The 21,415-nt window shown below is 50.2% G+C and overlaps 1 protein-coding gene across 3 annotated transcripts in view; it reads left to right on the forward strand.

Annotated features, from left to right (window-relative positions):
- Positions 1-21,415, forward strand: part of TPD52 (tumor protein D52) — a 173,551-nt gene that overhangs the window by 105,107 nt on the left and 47,029 nt on the right. The window contains exon 1 of one of the 3 annotated variants that reach the window (XM_016151477.2): positions 17,450-17,801. The exons of the other annotated variants lie outside the window; for them this stretch is intronic. Within the exon in view, the coding sequence (XP_016006963.1) occupies positions 17,783-17,801 (19 nt within the window). The 5' untranslated portion in view covers positions 17,450-17,782. Of the gene's footprint in view, positions 1-17,449; positions 17,802-21,415 lie in introns of those variants that run through there. 3 annotated transcript variants of the gene reach the window in all.

A 21,415-nucleotide genomic window follows, 5' to 3' on the forward strand; every position in this document is an offset into this window, starting at 1 on the left:
AAAGATCAGGTCAAAAATTTAGATATTATACCACAATTCATAAGAGGAGCCTATTTAGCTATATAAAAAAAAAAAGATAATTCTATGTTGTGCATCTCACATCTTCAAGTTTTGAGAATTTCACAGTTAATAGACAATGTTTATTCGATGTATAAAACTTTTAGTAGCTTGTAAAGGTACTGCTTTTTACCTAATGATATTGAGTTACCTTAAGAAGGTTCTCTATATGTCGAAATTGCAAAAACTATTATTCGGTATAGCAGTTACCAAGGTAACCATCCTACTAAGGAACGAAGTGTATGATATCAATGGAAAACATCACGTGTAAACTCTCAACTCCATTGGTTCAGAAACAGACACGTCGTTATTTTCATGTTTAAAAATGAAATTTACATTTTCATCGTGTGCAGGGGTCAGAGACGTCAAGTCGCGTTGCTTACTGAATCGTCTGCTGTGAATTTTAGGGCTCGTGCAGCTTTGCAGGGTGCTCTGTAAATACTCTTCTTTCCACCCCCATGAATTTCAAACCAATAAAGAGAAAGACATCGAAGTCCAGCAGACAGAGATAAAATCGCCCGCCCCACAACTGCTAAAAATGAACTGAGGACCGTAGCTAGAATCTCTGGCTACAATCCAGCCTGGTCCGAGTCTGGGTCATGGGCTGACCTACCTTCTCAGAATCACTCTTTTGAATGCGTTGATTTGCTGTGATCCCCAACAGCAGGGAAAGAGAAGGGACCTTCCAGAAGCAAGCGAAGCCTGCAGTCTACTCGGTTTACCACGGGAGTGGAAGCTCAAGAGCCTGCTGCCGCCTAGAAACAAAAAAACCGACCCAGGCTGCACCACGTCTCCCAAACGGTCTGGGAAGTCGCCCCATCACCATCTGGGGAGGAGCCACTGGAGGACAAGGAGGTGTCAGAGGCCCTCTTCCCATTACATTTCTTTACAGGAAAGTAAACTTATTCAACATATTTATGAATCAGAAAATGCAATATTTTTAAGATGCCAATTGTTCCCAAAATGATCTATAGATGCAATGCAATTATATTCAAAACTTAGGGAGAACTTTTTCAGAATCAACAAACTACTTCTAAAATTGATATGAAAATGCAAAAGCCCCAGAATAGCCAAAATACCGTCAATGAAAAAAAGAAACGAGCGAAGTTAGAGGATTCGCACAACTGCCTCCGAGACCTTTAAAGCAGCATTTCTCAGTCTGGGATGATATCACCGCTTAGAAGGCACTTGACCTTGTCTGAAGACATTTAAAAATTTTCCTGACTGGGAAGAGGGGGTGCTATTGGCCAACATTTTACAGTGCATAGGAGAGTTCCGCCCCCCCCCCCCAACAAAGAGCGAATCGATTTCAAATGTCGCGGCATCAGCACAGCAGTGTGAGAGCAACGAACTCGGGCGCCATCGTGATGCTCACCAGTCCCAGGGTCCCGCTCGCCGCCGAGAGGGTGCGCGCTCCCAGGACACTCGCGGAGAGGGTGCGCGCTCCCAGGGCCAGCGTGCATCCGCCACGCATTTCCACGTGCACTCTGGAGCGAGACCCTGCTGAGGGCTGAACCCTTAAAGGCAGAACATCCTGAACTCCTCTCATATTTTAGCGCACACAAAATATCACAATTAGGTAAACCGGAGATGCTGCCCGTGCCAGAGACGGCCGCGTGGGGCGCTCGGGCGGCGTCAAACTGCGCTCCGTCACCCGGGGGGCCGAGGACCTCCCCGCCAGGTTGGCCCATCTGGGGCTTAACAAACCCAGGAAACTATCTGTGGGGAGGCAACTATAAATAAAACATCGGGTACGTTCATCGAGGCCTGGACCCTAAAATGTGTTTAAATCTGTCTTCGGAAATTCCATTTACCATGGAGAGCATCCTGTTTCCTTAAAGATGGGCAAGACATTTTAACAGCCCCGCCCGGGCCATGCCCCTGCATCTCCAGGACTTCAGAGAGGAGCAGAGCTGCGGCTCACGGTCAGAAGCCGAGAGGGCAACTCCCCTCCCTACACTCACCCCTGGGGGGCTGGACTGTTCGAGAAAGCTGGACAGAATCTGTCGGACAAAAAGAGCCACCGTGAGAACCATGGGCCCATTAAACATCTCGGAGAGGCAGCCCGCACTCTGCTCAGCTTCTCTGTGGTCCCCACGGGCAGAGCAGGGAGCTGGGCGCACCCCTCAGGTGAGCGGCAACTCCTGTGATTCTGCAGGCGAAGGACGAGAACCATTCTGCTCTCGAGAGAGCAGAGACGGTTTAGAAGTGGTGCCAATACCTCGGCTGCTCGATTTCTCCAGCTCAGAGACTCGGAGACGGCTCACCGCCACCTGCTTCCTGACCAGAGTCCCACCCAGGCCATCACCTGGACAGTCCCCTCCCCAACGTCACCGCCACCTTCTGCCTCGCGGCTTACCCTTGGCAGTGTGCCTGAACTCCGACCACGGCCCATGGGTTTTATGGTAAGCCGTTGTGTATAAATAAATGCCAGCCAGGGCAACATGTCAATAAGTAACACTTTTTAAGCAAATCAAATATGCTTTCCTCGCCGTAGAATTCATGGCCCTGGAGAGACTTCACCCTTGAGTCTGCGAAGTCTCCTCGGAGGAATTTCTGAGAGAGGCCGGTTAACTCACAGGAGGCCCAGGGAGCAGGTGCCTGAGCAGCTGGGGCCAGGCGTTTTCTTGTTTACAATGTAAACCTTCAGGGTTCAGACTCCTCCAGGCCCAGATCCTGGCCAAACAGTGTACAGACAAGTCATCAAAAAGGAGAAACAAAGGGAAAATGGAGGAAGTACAGGAGGGCAAAGAAATGAGCTAAAACCAGTAACGTCTAAAATGCGACCTATACGAGGCCGAAGGTCAGTCGGTGGGAGCTAATATTACCAAGTACAACTTCAAGAATAAAAAAAAAAAAAAAAGAAATATTTTGGAAGGCAATTTTCCAATATCTAATAATATTTAAACCGTTCACATCTTTTGACCAAAGGATACACTTCTTAGAATTCACCCTTCGGTGACAGTCACACAAGGATATAGCGATGAAGGTACAAGGATATCCACAACGGAATTATGTTTAAAAACGAAAAATTAGACACGGCCTAATCCCCTCAAAGACGAGCGAGCACCAGGGAAGCCCCCTTGCCAAGCCTCGCGTGGTCACCTGTGCCCCAGACGCCGCCTGCCGCTTGGCCTCGCTAACTCGCCTTCCCCCTCTGGACCACTTCCCGTGAGTGTGAAACAGGGTGTCGTCACGGGCATTTAAAAAACAGGCACAACAAACCCAGGCAACACTCCCACCTGACGGGGTCCATTTCCAGCCGCCCCGCCTCTGCTTAGCTTTCAGGGAACCCCGCGATCGGTGTTCCGTCTCCCCGATGTTCCGATCCCCTCCGTTCCCTGCTCTCTCTACCACGCCTCGACTCCCCAAGCCCTGCACTCTCTGGAACTGCCTGTGGAGGTCGCCAGCGCCTTCCTCTCGCTAAGGCCCTGAGCAGTGGGTTCATCCTCACCTCGCTTTCTGAGGACCCAGTGGACTTGCATGAGCCGAGTGGACTTGCATGAGCCATGTTCCCGCGTTTCTAAAGGTGGCTGCGCCTCCGACACACGCCCCGGCCCCTCCTGGCGGCTGACCATTGAAAGCCCAGGGGGTGCCAGGCCCCCTCCCCTTCTGCTCCTGCGTCCTCTGCCGGGGCGACCTCCTCCGGTCCCGTGGCTCTAAATGACATCGATGTGTCGGAGACCTCTAAGTCCACATCCCGGCCTTCTCACGTCCCCTGGGTGGGGGTGAGCACCCAAGCGGCACCTCTGTTTTGGCGTCGAACGGGTCTTTCGACCCTAACACACCCAGGTCGGAGCTGCCCGTTTTCCGTGTTCCTCCTCGCGAAACTGGGCCCCCTGGTCTCTCCCTTCCCTGCTGGCGCCTTTCAGGACCTTCGCTTGGCCCTAGAATGAATTGCAAACCTGTCACCGTGGCACCTAGAGGCTTCTCGTGCCACCACCACTGTCCTTCCCTGCCAGCTCTGTTCCAGCCCACGGGTCTTCTCTAAGCCGGCCGAGGTCTCGGCCGTCCCTGGCACTCGCGCCGGCTGCCCCTCTGCCTGGAGCGCCCTTCCCCGCTCATCGAGCAGCCCGGCCTTATTAGTTCGTTGTCCCTCTGGCCCATCTTCTTGAGGGGATTCGCTCGTGACCAAGCGAGAAGGAAACGGCTCCGTTATCTCTGCCCGCTTGCTGGGTTTTGTTTCCCTTGCAGCCCTCACCGCTCGTTTACGTACTCGTTTGCTTGCTTGCCTCTTCGTGGACTCCCGAATGCCGGAGTTAGGGTCATCACTGCTGTTTCTCTCCGTATTAGGTGTCAGTCTTTCTTGAATGAATGAATGAATGAATGCCAGAAAAATTTTCAAAATATGTATTTAACTGAAAGAAAAAGCAAGCTTTGAAATGATATGTATGGTCAAGTCCTATTAATATCCATACTAAGAAATACCTTAGTACATATTTAATTTATATTTGTATTATATATACTATTTGAATGAATACATGGGGAAATCTTCGAGATATACTTTTCTATTGAGATACAATTGACATATAACCTTATGTACGTTTAAGGGACACGGTTCGTTGATTTGATACATTCATATGTTGCAGTGTGACCACAATGGCATTAGCCAACACCTTGAACGTATCACATAGTTATCAGTCCTTTTCTGTGGTGCAAACGTTTGAGACCTAATCTCCTAACGACTGAAGCTTGTCACAGAGTACTGCTGGCCAGAATCGCTCCGCGGGGCGTCTGTCCCCAGGACTTACTCATCGCCTCCTGGTTGCAAATGTGCGCCCTGTGACCACCGTCTCCCTGGTTCCTCTTCCCGCCGTGCCTGGAACCACCATTCTCCTCCGTTTCTACAAGTTCAGCTTTTCTAGATTCCACATCAAAGTGATTTCCAGCTGTATTTGTCTTTCTCTGTCTGACTTATTTCCCTTAGCACCATGCCCTTGAGGTCTCTCTGTGTTGTGGCAAAAGGTAGGATTTCCTTCTTTCTCATGGCTGACTAATAGTCGTGTGTACATGTCACAACTTCTTTATCCATTCGTTCACTGACGGACATTTATGGTGTCCCCTTAAGTCCCCAGATCATGCAGTTGAGCAATAGTGGTAATCTTCTGATACTGAATTCTTTGCTCCTGTTACCAGGCAGAGTTTCATCGAACAAGGTATCGTGAAGACAGTTATTCTGGAGAATGATGGGTTAGTGAGATTTTTGAGGCTAACAGAGTTTGAGGGTTTGTTGGAAATCATACCATCGATTGGTAGCCCGATTCTATTTTTTCCCTTTGTTTTTGTTATCTTTTGTTATTATTATTTTTTTGGAGGGGACATCCGGATATGAGTAGGTCCAATTCTAGACAGGGTGTATCACTATGGGACTGTACATATTATGACAGAAAGGCTCTCGGAAAGAAAGGAGCGTGTAGAGGAAAAATCTGGTGTCTCAGTTGTCGCCCCAACGGGGTCCTTCCAGCTGTATCCTGGAGGTGATCAACCAAACCATCCCGAAGGCTGCCCTAGTTCTTGTTATTGTTAACCAGTTCTGGTTGAACTTGTCCTTGTTATTGGCGACGAGTTCTGGTTGTTGTTGCTGGGTTCGATCGGGCTTTCTGTTTTGTAACTGAAAACACGCTAATGGACAGCTAGAGCTTCCTGGTGTGTATTGACTGAGAAGTCGATGAGAATTTTTAGCCACCAGAAGCTGGCGAGCGCATGATACCCCAGGGGCGTGCTTATTTTTTCCCGATTTTGCTTTTGAAATACTGTAAGCTTTTCACAAATAGGTGAAAGTGTTGGTTTTGCAGGTTAAAGTGTTGGTTACCCAGGTATTATTAACTTGTAATATAATGAACCGTATATGTTTTTTGAAGACTATTCATAACGTAGAGTGAAAGCAGGTTATAAAAAATTATGCACTTAATTACTACATTCTCTCTCTTTTTAACTGGTGACCTTCGTTTAAATTATAAAATGCTGACTTTGTTATTTATAAAATTAATTCGAGAAGGGGATGATCGACAAGACTTTTTCTTTGTTTGCAAGCAAAGCAATGTGATTCTACTCTAAAAATACCATTAATCGTTGCTTCCCAATAAGAAAATGCGGGCACTCTGGGGGAAAAAAGTATTCCTCACGTTTGGTCTCTGAAATTCCCTTTGTTCTGTTGGAATGCCTAAATGGATGAATTCAGTACTTATTTATTTCAAAGGCCCCTGAGGCTTGAAGGTTTGAGAGGGAATGAAAATAAGGCAAGATTTTCCCGCAGACTGGAGTACCCCTCCAGGCAAGGAGCATGTACCAGTGAGGAGCACATCAGAGCCATCTTCATTCCTTCCTAAAACGTGGAGAATTCCCGCGGCCAGGGCAGACAGGAATATTAACGATTAATGAAAAGATTCGTAGTCGGGCCAGGTTCTGCACCCCGCTGCTAGGCCCAGCCCGTGGGCTGGCGACCACGGTGGCCTCCCATGTCGGCCCCCGACAGAGGGCTGCACGTTGCCCCGTCTGCTCGCGCAGGGTGGGTGGGCGTTGGGTAAATCTCCCAGGACTGACAGAAGAATCCATGGGAGACTGCAAAATTAGTTTAAGTATCTTTTTGGTATCAATTTGACTCCAGGACTGCCCGCTCAGGCATGTTAGTTATTTTGGTTCTCCGTGTTCAATTACAAAAAAAGTGAGTCGGGTGGTAATCCACGACGTAATGCATCAGCTCACCATAAATACGGATTTGGGCAGTGGCTGATGTAAACAGTAACATTTATTGAGTTCTTACTGTATGCTGGGCACTGAGTCATAATCTTTTTTTAAGAAGAACATACTTTTATTTATTTCTTTTTTCTTTTTTCCTTTTCAATTATGGTGACATTGGTTAACAAAATCCAGTAAGTTTCAAGAGTACAATTTAACAGTAAGGCATATTATATTGCATTATGTGTTCACCACTCATAGTTAGATTTCTTTCTGTCACCTCGTGTTTGACCCCTTTGTCCCCCACTACCTCCCCCCCACCTCCTCCCCTACCCTCTGGTAACCACTAGTCTCTTGGCCATGCCCATGAGTCAATGAGCCATATTCTTTACATGCAATACAAATCCATCCTCATAATGACTCTAAGTAGGTAGTGTCGTTTCTCATTTTACAGATGAAAAAAATGTGTGAACTATGTTGTCCCTTGGACTTTACGAAATACATGTTTGCACACAAGGAAAATAAGGACATTAATGATCTTTTTATACAAAGAGATTATTAAGTGACAGAATTCCCTCGAGTCTTTTAATGTAACAAATACTCTGAATTCATTCAAAAACCTGCCACTTATAATAATTTTCATGCTTTCAGTTTACAATAACTCTTCAAGGACACAATTTTGTACATGGAAAAAGAACCCTAAGTTATTGCTTCATTAACGATATTTTTATATTTAAGGGACCATTGCTTGAACTTAACAGCAAATTGGTTTAAACCAGAACTATGAAAAACTTAACTAAAAATATGTAGATTTACAAATTTTCTTATGTAAATTAAATAAATCTCCATATGCAAATCACCGAGCTTCCAAATTATGAAACTTTCTGATCTACAGATATGTTTTGGAGATGTGGGGGATCAGAGGGGCGCCCATATAATTTCCTGCCCAAACCAGGGCACTTCTGAGAGTAAAAGGGAGGGTTGTTGATAATTCCCCCGGGGACAGTGGCGGACGGCAGGCGTAAGCCCAGACCACGCCGGGGAGGCCAGGGCGGGTGGTCACCTGAGAGCGAATTCACTTTGGTGATGTTGCATACTAAAAACATATAGGACAAAACGGCTCGGCTGCGAAAGAGGCTCCCGCGCATCTCCCGTTGCATAGTTTCCACATTCGTCACTATGACGGCCGAGCGTGTCCTCTCAGAAGCCACCTGCTAGAGCCCCAGCTGCCCGGCGATGGCGTTCGGAGGTGGGCCTTCGGGAGGCGGTTTGGTCCCAGGTGAGGCCTGGGGAGAGACACGATCGCGGCCTCGTCCTCGCTGGCTCTCTCCGTGCTGCGTGAGGACAGCCACCTGTGAACCAGGAGCGGCCGGAGCCAAACGGGCCCCAGCCTCCCGACGGGGAGAAACAAACGTCTGTCATCTCAGCCACGCAGCGCGATGCCCGTGGGCAGCCCGGGCGGGCCAAGGCGGTCACGTCCGAGGCCCCATGTGACAGCCTGGGCAGATGAAGGCGGTCACGTCCAGTAGGATTCGTGCGGGCTTTTGCTATTCTCTGGCGGAATTCATCAGAAGGCACATTTTTAAGAGTGTGCGTCTGGCAGTAAATCTCTGGCTGTGACCGGCGGTGATGGACTGGCACTGACCCTAGCCCAGCGGTCACAGGGGGCGGGAGGCGGGCAGGGCGGGGCTGCTCCGGGGCCACTACGCTCGCCGGATACTGGGCACAGTGCGGTGGCCACTCATATCTTGGCCCTCCTCGGAGGGAGTTTAGAGTGTCACAGCTTGAGCATTTAAAATTATGACCTTATTTATTTAAAATCAAAGACTGGGGGACCTGAACGTATCCATTACAAGTAAAATCGGGGTACTGTTCGCCTCAGGGTGTCGCTGTGAGGAGTCAGTCTAATAACTTAGGGACAAGTCGGTCGGCTTGTCGTCAGCCTCAAAGTGGTGGTTCTCTGCCCAGTCTGCTGCCCCTCAAAGACCTCCCGAGCATGCACCAGGAGCAGAGAAAACTCTTCCTCTGTCACAGAGCAGTCACCTCCCCCGCACCTCCCCCCACCCCCACGCCTGACGCCCCCATGGCGGGTCCCTCCCCAGCTCCAAGGACTAGGGCAATATCTGGTTTTAAAAGATCTGTATCCTGGCCAAACGTCAACTAGAGTAGCAAAAACATTTTTAAAGGCAATTTCTCCTACAAGATTTGTATTGATTATTAAATTTCTATAGCTTATGATGTTTGTCAGCAAAAAAGAAAAAAATCTTCATGGGGTGCCTAACGGGAGAATTCTTCATTTTGGGCAGCAAAGCGTGTGCGAAAAATAACACCGTGGTCTTTGCTCACCGTGTTTATGGTACAGGAGGGAAGGGAGCCTCGCATACCCGTAAGTGCGCTGCTCCAGACGCAAATAAACATAAATCTTCTCTACGGAAATTAAGCGAAGCCAGTGGGCCATTAGCTAATAGCTCTGGACCGGTTTATCTTAGTCATACAGAGGAAGGGCTGAAAGATAGACATTTAAGATCTGGCATGCTGCGTGAGGTCATCATCTAAAGCAAAGTCGTTTGTCATGTCGCATCTCCGTTTTGCAGTAGGTAATATATCACTATTGAAGTATATGGAGAACTAGGCAAGAATTTTCACCAGACGTAAATACCTCCATTGAACCATGAATGGAGAATGGCATGCGGGATGCATAGAGACAGGAGCATCGTGTCGGCGTAGGAGTCGGGGCGTTCGTGATGTTCAAAGCCGTAAACAGGGATGGATGGACGGGAGAAGGGAGCCGTAGAGAGGGTCCTCGTCTGAGCGGGAGGCAGCGATTCCCTAGGATGGAGTGCCTGCAGGCGTGCCGAACTCGAGTCTGAGTTAGAATTTCCATGCTTGGTGGTTTATAGAGTTAGGGTCTCTGCTCCATACAAGTCCTGGAGCGCTATTCCCACAGCTGGTGACTTGTGCCTGTGCTGAGAGGCGGTAGGGTCAGGCCCCCTCCTCACAGGTGCTGGCCCTGGGTCTGGCCGCCGGGCGGGCACCAGGCTGGTGCCCGTGCGTCTGTCCGTCCTCAGAGCTGTTTTGCTGTCATGGTGTGGAAGGAAGTTCTCTGAACTGGAAGGGACAGCCCTGGTGAGTTCCAGCTCTGACCCCTCTCGAGAGGTGGTGACTTTCAGTAAGTTGCTTAACATCTTTGCAGCTCAATGTCCTCGTTTGCAGGACTTCAAAGTTCAGTGGCCCCAAAGTTATGGGGAAGTCAAGTTCAGTGGCCCCAAAGTTATGGGGAAGTCGGAGCCTTAATGTGCCTTCACATTGAGTTTCATCTTCATTAAAATTCCAGGATCGAGCACAATGAAGTGTGAATTGGAGAAAACAGCTTGATTTGCTTTTCAATGCAGAATTAAAAACTTAAAAGAAAAGGTTGAGAACCCCAGGAAACATTTTCAGGCAATTCGCCCACAGGCCAGCAAGTGGGACCCCAGGAGTCCCTTGACTAACGGGGCCTCCTTGGATGCTTTATTCGTGGAGACGGAAAAGTGAACGTTTTTCTTCCCTGTGTCAGAAGCAGTAGCTCTGTGGTAGAAGGTTCCACATCGTCATCTAATGGTTTACTTTAGGAGCCTCTGCTCCTTTGGCATTCTCCCTGGGGAGGAAGCCAGAGAGGAGATAAGTGAGGGAAGAAGAGATTTTCTTCAACGATCCATCATTTTAACTTTGGTACATTTGTGGAGAAAGGGCGCTTACCCGATTGTGTGTCTTGGGCTTTAAGACAGATCCATGAAATGGCTTCCTTCCGTGTACGCTCTCTCTCTGTCTCTCTCTCCTCTGTCTCTCTGTCTCTGTCTTTCTCTGTCTCTGTCTCTGTCTCTCTCTGTCTCTCTGTCTCTCTCTTTCTCTCTCTCTCTCTCCACCTCTCTCCCTGTCTCCCTCTGACTTGAGAAGGACACTAGGCCTAACATACACCATGAGCGAAGTTTTCTTTGGGGCTTCCTTGAAAAGATGTCAGTGATAATGTCCGTTACCTCTTTACAGTGTCATCGGCAGTACATTCCTGGCCCTTTGGGGGAAGGTTCTGGGCCCAGGGCCTACCATCTGGGCTGTGGAATGTTTTTCCTAAAACTCCAATTTCATTGGAAGGCGGGTTTAGTTTCATTTCCTTGCTTGACAGTTCTTAGTTCTATTCCAATTCGTCATAATTACTTATAACGCAGGGAGAAAAGCCCAAGAGGTTCACAGGCTGTGACAGGGTGCCACGTGGCTCCACCCCGGTCCCCCTCGGGACTGAGCACGAGCGAGCAGCCGGGGGCTCTACGCCACATTCCTCTTGGGGAACTGCCCTCAGCAGGGGAAAGGCACCTGCCGGGATTGTTTTCCGACGGCAGCCTGCTTCCTGGGACGGGCCAATGCAGGGGTGTAAACGCGAGTCCCTTGCCTCAATTTGGGACACCTCTGAAGGGACGTGCCAGCTCCAGAGCTCTCGGAGGGTTGGGACGAGGCCTTTGCTGTGACAGCACCGAGGGTCACTCCTCCCAGCTGACCCTTTCTCCTCTGCCCTGGGTGTGAGCCCCGGACCACCCCCCAGCACGCCTCCTGCACACAAATCTCCATCTCACGGTTGATTTCCCAGGGGATCCAGCCGTAATGACGACCAAAACCTTTTGCATGGGGGAGACGTACTGCCTTTCCAGTTCCTTCCTCCAGAATGAAACATCTCGTAAATCCATGTCCCTAATGGAGGAGCAACAAAGCCTTTATTTATGACAGAGACTTTGAGGTCACCTGCCATCGAGGGCTTCCTGCGGAAAACATGGCTTGCGAAGAGATTACACAGCGTTCAGCGTCTTCCTCGAACTTCCTCAGCAATTCTTCTCCAGCATTTTTTCAACCATTACCTGTAACGACTAGTTAGACATGAACATCAAGGACAAACGAGTCTTTCTTAATTGTGGTAAAATACACGTGACATAAAATTCGCCATTGAAGCGGATGCTTCGGTGGCATCGAGGGCCGCCGTCCGCGCCCCTGGCTCCAGGGAACCTCTTCGTCCCCCCAGACCGAAGCTCTGTCCCTGGGAGACGGTAGGGATGACTCTCGATGTGATCATGTGATCGTTCCGTCTTCGTTCCTCTCCTGTGTGAGATTCCGAAACACTTGGCTTTGTGCAAAACAGGACTGGAACAGGTAGAAACAGAGTGGGTGACAAAGCTCCGTGACGCGGCAGGACCACAGGGCAGCATTCCCGAGGCCGGAGGCCCTGAAACTCTCGCGGGACGGAGAGAGCGAAGGGACGTGTGGGTCGTTGACTCTTTAAATTCCCTTCTGAACAAAAATAGCCTTGTTTGTTCTCACAAGCTCAGTGTTAAGAAAAATGTCAATAACATGCGGAAGAGGATAATACACACAATTTGGTCTGACCATCGGAAAGTAACTATCGTTGACATTTGGTCATTACCTTCCCAGATATTTTTCTACGCGTACGATCGAATCCTCAGATACGCCTTTGTGAAAATGGGATCCGCTCGGCCTCGCTTTTTCATCTCCCAGGATGGTGCGTCCATCTTCTTAGGCACCCTGGATATTCAGAGATAACCGGGAAATTGGAAATAGAGCAATTAGGGTCTTTCTATCCTGCTGGAAATGTGAGGGGCTCGAAAGGGGTCCACACAGAGCGAGTATAGACGTCCACTGGCGACTTCAAGGCCAGCACCATCTGAAGGGAACGGAAAATCACTTCTCCCTGAAAGACGTCTGGTCTACCCAGTGTGTTCATGCCACGTTATTTACTTAAACTTGACATTTCGGTGATCGATTTTCATTTATTTTTACTTTTCAGCTTTTTGTTTGTATTAAAATTATACATGCACATATTTTAAAGATAAAAATAAGGCTCGTTGCGAAAAACGCCAGAAATGCTTCTTGGAAGGAAAAGTCAAAACCTATTCTTACTCCTTTTACTTTGAATGAGTTTTTTAAAAAAAATTTTTCCCCCTCCCATCTCTGGAACTTTCAGAGTATTTGTCTGCAGTGATCTGAACTCATAAGTACGTCTGTGCTCCGGGCCTTCAGCGAGCCTGTCCACCTGGAACTCGTGCCTTTCCATTTGGAGAAATTCCTCGAGTTATTTCCCCGATGATTTCTTTCTGTCTGTTCTCTTCCTCTCTCTCTTGAGTTCTATTTTGGATGCTGGACCTGTGAGATTAGCCCTCTCATTTTCTCATGTTTTCTTCTCTGTTCTCCAGCTCTTCGTTTTTTGTTCTCCTTTCCAGGATATTGACTTGACTTTATATTCCAAACTGTCCGTGGAGTGATTTAAAATAACACGAGTGTATCGACTCACAGTTCTGAGGTTTGGAAGTCTAACGTGAGCCTCATCAGACCAAAGTCAAGTGCCCGCAGGGCCGCGTCCCTTTCTGGAGGCTCTTGGGAAGAAACCCTCCGTGGCTTATTCAGGTCGTTGACGAAATTCAGTGTCATGTGATTGTAGGACTGAGGTCTGCATTTTCTTGATGGCCGTCAGCTAAGGGCTTTCTCCACTGCCAGCTTGGTAGCTGGCTGTCTCAGATCTGTAAGGTCAATGTTATTAGGTAGCATTCCCTGTGGATTTCTTCCTTTTCTGTAATTTCAGAGGCATGGGGAGGAAGTAAAAATGAATGAATTTTGTGACTATAATAAAACCCACTAAATTGTACGCTTTGAAAGGGCGCATTTGCTATGTGAAGCGTATCTTAATAAAACAAATTTAAAATGGGCGAATGTGTGCGATATGCCACCTCCGTCCCGAAGTATACCTCCTAATTTCAGGGAGGAGGACAGCGAGCCAGAGGCGCTTAAGGGAGAAGCCCGGACTGTGACGGCTTTAAGCGATGACTTTTAAGTGACAGTTGAGCTAGATGTTCTGAGTTGTACAGGCCTTGCAGAGTTGAGTTTTGGCGACGGTGGCATTGACTTTGGCTCCTCGGCCCTGACCCCGGGTGCTTGTCCTATAGGCCTGCACCATTTCCGCAGGATGAACACGGGGACTCTGTGTCTCACTATCCTCACAGGGACGAGGTGCCCGCAGCTCACATCCTGCAGTGATCTCGAGGACAGATTAACAAGATGAAAATATTTGAGAACAGATGGTGGAGAATCCAGGAGAAAAGGGACTCTGCTCGGGCTCCCCTCCCTGGCCGGCTCTCATGGTGTAATCCGATAAACACTCGGAATTCAGAGTGGCTTAAAAAAATACAGGGAAGATGAAGTGGTCTATGGCTTCTCTTAACGTAGCCAAAATCAATAATGTGAGATCGCTTCCTCTTAACGTTTAGGGATTTACATGTCTAACATCCATTAGTACGAAGTGCTCTGTCCTACCAATACCCGTTTTTACGCATTTTCAAAGCTGTTTATTTCACATTCACAGCCTTTTACATAGCTGAGAGAATGTGAGGCTGTAATATTTTCTTAAGCAATTAAATGTTAATTACCTGACAGTGAATCGATATTTCTCCAAAATTTGCTCTTGATTTCTTGGACCTCCTAACCCCCAATTACACCTTTTGAGAAACTGCGGTATCATGTACTGTCAGTTGTTTGATTAATCAGAGAGCCAGAAGTGCCCGTATAAACAGGGAGGGCCGACGGAGTTTGCAAATAAAAATACACCAACCTGTTGAGAATTTCAGATGAACAATGGATACTTTTTAAACTATAAGTATGTTTGGAATATTGCAGGGGATATATTTATTTACACTAAGAAAATTAATCGTTGTTTATCTAAAATTCAGATTGAACCGGGTGTCCTGTATTTTATCTGGCTACCCCAGACCAAGCCCCTGGGGGCACCTGTGCGGGGCCCTGGCCCCGCCCCTGCCCGCACCTCTCCTTGGCGCCAAGTGGACACGCCCGCTCGTTCCTTTTTAGACCTGGCACCGGGTGCCTGCGGCTCCGCAGTCTCCTGCCTAATCCGCCCTGGCCTGTTTCCGGTGCCCTTGGCCTTTTTCCCAGGATGGGGCTTTTGAGAGTAACCCTCAGCTGAGGCGTGGCCACGGGTGGCTGGACGGACAGAGTCGGGAGACGTGGCAAAGGCTTTCCACGCACAGGCCTCTGCGATGTGGCGCAGAACCCCAGGCGAAGGGACGGAGCCGGGACGGAAAGCCCGGGCCCCCCGACCAAGGGCCCGCAGGGTGCGTCCGCCACCCACACGCTTGGCGCGGTTTCCGCTGCCTGTCCGCGGAGGGCGTGGGGACGATGAGGACGGAGTGTAGAAGTGGTCCCTTGCGAGTTATAGCTTGCATTTCTCGCTCCTCGTCCATAGTTTCGTTTCCTTCAGTTCATCTGCTTTGGGGGAATTTCCTTGTAGATGTTTCACCAATAAACGGGTATTTGAAAAAAGAAACTTAAAAAAAAATTTTATAGCACCGTCAACAGCAGGAACACTACAGAGTGGCTCTGGTGCCCCTCGCGTCTGCCCAGCCTTGGCAGGGCGGCCCTGCCGAGCGCGCCCAGGTGCTCTGTGCAGGTGTTAGCCATCCTCCAGCAAGTCCCTGGAGGGCGAGGGCGTCGGCTCCATTCATTTCAGAAGGAACCGTGTGAGCTGCGTGTGCAATTTCTGTTTGTCAGGAGAAAAAGCAAACCTAGAGGGAAGACACAGGCTTTTGTGGAAATATCCTGTCTTGGGTTATTTAATGCGTGAACGGAGTTTATTTAACCTCACAGGGAAAACATTAGGTTACATTTGCCTGATGGCCAGGACTGCGTGAACCCACCTGTGCCCACACTGTCCCGGGAGGGAGCTTTTAAAGGGCGGGTGGTATCAGTCAGGATTGCACTTGACCCCAGGTAAGAGGAGGTCAACTCCACAGAGCAGCTGAAAAATGTCAGGCGTTTATTTCCCCCTGTAAGAAGCGGCTCTGGGATGTCCCTGAAGTCCCAGAGGCTCTCTGGCTTTCTCCATCCTTGGCTTGGCTTTCTTCCTCATGCTTGCAAGATGGCTGCTGGCCTTCTAGGCAGGAGGGGGAAGGGCAAAGGGCACCATAATGTCGCCAAGCCTGTCTTCTTTTTAAGCGATTTCCTGGAGGTTCCAACTAGCAAACTTCGCTCATATCTTATTGTTCATTAATGCGTGAGAGAGCCGTCCCCAGCTGCCAGGGAGGCTATAAAGAGAATAAATAACATTTCTAAACAATGCTTATTTTCAAGGGCTATTTGTCCACAAGTTAGTCCTTGTTGAGAGATCATCTGTCCAGGTGTTACCGCTATACAATAGATCTGAGCAGCGCTAGCCAAAATTCTTTGCATTATAGAATTTCCTGCCAATGCTCAAATCTACTGTTAGCTTTAACAAGTAAGTTTAAAAATGCATATTATTGCAAATCTTTGTTACAAACACTAGATTGTTAGCAGGTACAACATACATAATTTTAAAATGCAGACTTGTAAACTAAACTTATAATGTTTTAAATGCATGGACTAAGAAAAGGGATGACTAGATGACCCAGATGGTCCTTGACCGCCTGGTGCTTACAAGCTGCTTGGTTGTAACCTAGTGGGACCTATAGCTGTAGCCGGTTGGCCTGAGAGATGAGTGCCAGGCCTGAGTGACTCACGAGGAGGGGTCTCCCGTGGGGGGAGGTGCACTTCGCATGACGCGCCATGGATGACTAAAACACATTAGTGAAAGCCTAGGGCTCCCGGAGCACAGGTAGGCACTGCTGGCTGAAGGTCCAGGCGGAGTCTCCACGTGGCAGAGAGAAAGTTGCATCACTCAGACTCAGATGGCTTTTGAAATCGAGGTGCCACCTTAGAACTGTGGACTCAGAGTGACTTCGTGGGAGATGAGTAACTGCAGAGCACACTTTGAAAGCAGAGCGCTAAAGCTAGTAATTAAAAGTGGTATTACAGGAATTTCAAACTGTGAGTAGGTCAAAGGACACGAAGCCTCAAAGTACATTTTCAGCAGATTCCAGCTGATAGATAATTCTGTCCTTTGGTTCATTCGATTCACTTCAAACATTTCATTTAATTCATTTCTGAGTGCTCTGTTTAATCCTGCAACTCAGAGCAGTTCTTATGGCATGAACATCTTCCTCATTTGTCACCTAAACACAAAAAGAAAGGCGGTTTGTGTGAAAAGACAGGCGCACATAGAATGTGGGGAGCTTCTGTGCAGTTTTCGACGCTTTGCTCATTCCTGAACTAGCTGTTGAAGATTTCGCACAGTGTTATTCGGCAGCCGGGTTCCGGAACGGAGGAAGAGGCATTTCTAAGCAACCTTCCAGGGTTTTCTGGTCGGCGGTGCAGCAGACCAGGTGCTGGCGGGGGCGGAGCCGGGCACCAAGGGCGGGGCAGGGCACCAAGAGCGGGGCAGGGCACCGGGGACCGAGCAGGGTACTGGGGACCGAGCACGCATGGGGGGAGCGGAGCAGGGAGCGGGGGGGGGGGGGAAGGGGGGCGGAGCTGGGCAGCAGGGACGGAGCTGGGCATCAGGGGGCGGAGCTGGGCACTGGGGACTGAGCATGGCACGGGGGGCGGAGCAGGGAGCGGGGGGCGGAGCTGGGCCCTGGGGACTGAGCATGGCACGGGGGGCGGAGCAGGGAGCGGGAGACGGAGCTGGGCAGCGGGGGCGGAGCCGGGCAGCGGGGGGCGGAGCTGGGCCCTGGGGACTGAGCAGGGCACCGGGGGCGGAGCTGGGCAGCGGGGACCGAGCTGGGCATCGGAGGGCGGAGCAGGAAGCGGGGGGCGGAGCTGGGCACCGGGGGACCGAGCTGGGCATCGCGGGGCGGAGCTGGGCAGCGGGGCCGCCTCGGGAAGCTCGGCGGCAGCAGTGGCCGGAGGGCGGCACGCGAGCGCCCCCCGCCGCCCCCGGTCCCCGGGCGCCCGCGGGGCGGCGCACGTGCTCGCCGCCCGCCCCCTCGCGGCCGGGCCCGCCCCGCGGCTGGCGCACCGGTCGCGGTCAGGTGGTGGGTGGCGCCTCCGGGGCGGGGACTCGGCGCGGAGCCGCCGGCGCGCGATCCGGGCGGGGACGGGCTGCGAGCATCGCCGCGCCGAGGACGCGGAGCGGCGGGCGGGCGACATGGACCGCGGCGAGCCAGGTGAGCGCGAGCAGGTGCGCGGCGTCCCCTCGGCGTCGCCGCCGCCCCGGCGCCCCCCGCGCTTCCTGGGGGGCCCGGCGGCGGGGAGCGGCGCCTGCGGCCGCGGGGCCGGGGACAGGGAGGCGGCGCCGGGAGGCGGCGACCGGCCGGGGCCGCGGACGGCCACGCGCTCCGGGGGCGCGCAGCGCCGGGGGGGGGGGGCGGGGGGCGCCGCGCAGCTGCCGCTTGTCGCCGCTGGCCACCGAGGCAGGAGCGCGGGGCCGCGTCGCCCCCCGAGACGGGACCGCGTCCCCGCCGTCCCGTAGCAAGACTTTCTGCCCAGCAGCCCGGTTGGGATTTTCCGTGGCGTTCGATGCCACGGCGGCGGTTTCGGACGCAGGTGTGTAACGTGCCAGGTGTCCCCGGATTGCGGAGTGGTGCCTGGGGGTTTACTTGGGGGAAGGCGGCTTTTCATAGTGACGGCCTCCTGTTACCGGTCAAGGTGAAACCCACCGCACGAAACCCTCGGTCGAACCGCCCTAGCTGTGGGTGCTCGTTTCTGAAAATAGTCAGGTGCAAGTGCCTCCAGCGGCTCCTTGTTTAAGAGAGGGGTGGCGGTTGTAGGGTCGGGGGTCTTCGGATTTCAGTGCTGCTCCGTCCTGGAGACCTTGGCCGGCAATGGTCCGGCCCTGTACCGGGTGGACCGGGCACGCCCTTAGAAACGTCCATAAATGCTGAAAGAAATACAGAAGGGAAGGATCAGGTAAATTTTACAAAGCAGACGTAGGAATTACTGCTGTTTCGAATCCTAACACGACAGTTTCTCTTTTTTTGCTTATTACCCATCAGTGTTTACCATAATGCATATGATTGCCATGCAAATGCAACCAGATTCCACATATAGAAGTTTGTATTTTACTTTTGAGAAGTTGTAAAGTGGAACCCTTCCTTTCTCCCCGCCCCTCACATGAACCTCGCCGCTAAGGTATGAGCACTTACATGCAACATGTAAAATGCATTTCACATATATGCGTATGTAATGCATTATGTACGCGTATGTACACGTGTGCACGTGTTGTCTACCTTTTAAACTTGTGGCGCTTAGAAACGTGTGCTTTGTCTTTGTTCGCAATTGGGTAACGTGGCGATTTGCACGTAGTAGGCATTCAAGCGTTCGAGTTGGAAAGCTGGTCACAGGTCTTACATGCACCCTTAGGAAAAGATCTAGGGCCACCATGTAAGCTGGCATTCTTCTGTCTGGTTTTTAAGGGGGCAACGGGGTGTCAGACGTGTGAACATGCGTGTTCGTACATGTCTCCCACTGCCATAGGTAACAGAATGATGTGTTTAGAATAACCATGTTTGGTGCTTGTCAAAGTAGGTTCCACAGCCGCGTCTGACTTAGGCAAGCGGAGTGGCTCGTTTTATCAGATCTCGGGTTCCGGCTTGGCCGGTAAGAGTCACAGTCAGTAGTGCCACTGCAGGAGTCCAGTTGCCTGATGCACTTTGTGTGGTTTTCGTAGGACTGGTTTGCGCGTGTGTCTAAGATATAATTTATAAATTCTTCGATGTATAAGAGGATTCTTTTTCTGTCTCTAATTTCCATATATTTTCTCGGGTCAAGAGATTAGTGTGTCATGTGAATTCTTGTTTTCAGTTGTCGTCCCTTGAGGGCAAGGGGCCTCCGTCCTCTTCAAGTGGGGAGTCTGAGCCTGAGCTCAGAGTGAAAGGTGAACCACCTGCGCTGGGCAGGTCCGCGGGCTCCCTGCGGGGCAATGCTGGGTGGCGGCCACGTGGCCTGGTCTTATACTTTCGGTTGCCTTTTCATTGGCCCTTTCTTTGGCCTTTTCATTTTTTGTTCCCTTGGCATCTAGTAGGCTCTCAGAAATGTTTGTTGACTGTCTCTGATGGGAAAGCAAGCGCCCAGGGGCACCTTCCAGCTGTGGGAACCCTAGGTGACCCTCCAGGAAGCCGGCCTCTTGCTTCCCGCTTCCTCCTGCCTTTTTTTTTTTTTTTTTTTTTTTTTTTTCCCTCTGTGTTTTAAAGAAGCAGGACCGGGCAGGTAGGTGGAGAGAGTTGCTGATCGGTTCGCGCTGGGGTGGAGGGTGAGTTACATGTGCTGTTATGAACCAGTGCAGTGGTGGCTCGGTGTCCAGTGACTCTGTGAGACAGACACCTGGCTTCAGGTGAGGGAGGGACCTGGCGCTGTAAACCCCCGTGTTTGCTAGCAAACGAGGTTGGCCGAAATAAGGTTTATAAAACTCTGTGCTTATCTCTTGAATTGTGATTTTTGCAGTTTAACAGCCAAAGCAGAACATTTTAGGATTTGTTTAACTTACGTTTTATTTACTATGTGCGCAGTTTCTTGCATTTGTCTGTTCTTTAGAAAAACTCTAGATGTAGAATTAAGTGACCTGCCTCATCTTAAATGCATTTCTCTACTGAAAATGTCTCCTTGTACTTTGTTTCTTATGTAAAGTTGTCAAAATCTATCCTTTGCTACCCGTTTTTTTTTTTTTTTTAACAGCCATAAAGTTTGGAAATGAACAGTTTTCCTTGTATTTTCAATGACACATTGTGATACCCGCAATATCAGACTCGGATTCTGCCGTTTTCCCCCACCTTCTCCTGCGCCCCGACTTGGCAGTACTTGGGTGGTATTGAGAGCTCGGTCAATGTCAGGTGGTTTTAAATAGACCTTAAACTGCTGGTTCTGCTCAGGAGTGTGAGTGTGGTAAGCCCAGCCCCGCACCCCTACAGTGCCCCGAGCTGACTGCGTGAAGAGCCTCTGACTACCTTTTATGGGGCTGAGTGCGTGTTTATACTCGGGAACTGTCTTGTGTTACAGCGAGAACCTGCACTTTAGCGCCGTTACGTTGAAGTGACCGTCAGCCAGTCGCTACGTAGTTTATCTATGTTTGTATTAAAAAAAATATATATATATATCAAGACTTTATTTTAAAAGGGAGAGGAAAGGCTTCAGGAGAGAGGGGACGGCGGTAAGCAACGGTGACGTCATATGTCACCATGATGTTAGCATTGTCGCCATGCCTCAGAAGTGTCGGAAATGTGAGATGCCACTTACTTAGAAGAAAAACAGGTGCAGACATGAGCGGATGGCGGTTCGGAGGGGCTGCTCACGTCTCCAAGGGCGAGCCTGCGTGGCCACCCTGGCTCCTGCCGTCTTTGGTCGAGTGCCGCTTTCTCTGCAAGGCTGTTGTCTCTGGTAGTGCACATTCACTTCCTACATTTATTTTTTGTTCCGCAGCCTGCCTCGTCCCCAGGGGACAGCTGAGCAGTAGGAGGGGTTGTGAGTGTTTAGCAAGATCTCGAGACAGAATAATCCGTGCACACAGCTCAAAGAAATACGCTCATGGCTCAAAACAGAAAACGCCCAAATGCCATGAACTTTGGTGCTGTTCATTCTTCTCTCGTAGGCTAAGATGGTTCGATTTTCCTTTTGGGGTTAATCGTTTCTGTTTTAATTGACAACCGTTGTAAGAGTTATCAGTTAACTCTTTGAGACTCTCCCAAACTTTATTTAAACTGGTGGGTACCAGCTGTACAGAAACTATAATCTTAGCAGTGTGTTTTTATTGGAAAATGTCCAAGGGATCAAGGGATTTAACATTTAG

Source organism: Rousettus aegyptiacus, unplaced genomic scaffold (genome assembly GCF_014176215.1).
Source record: "Rousettus aegyptiacus isolate mRouAeg1 unplaced genomic scaffold, mRouAeg1.p scaffold_m13_p_15, whole genome shotgun sequence".
Classification (NCBI taxonomy): Eukaryota; Metazoa; Chordata; class Mammalia; order Chiroptera; family Pteropodidae; genus Rousettus; species Rousettus aegyptiacus.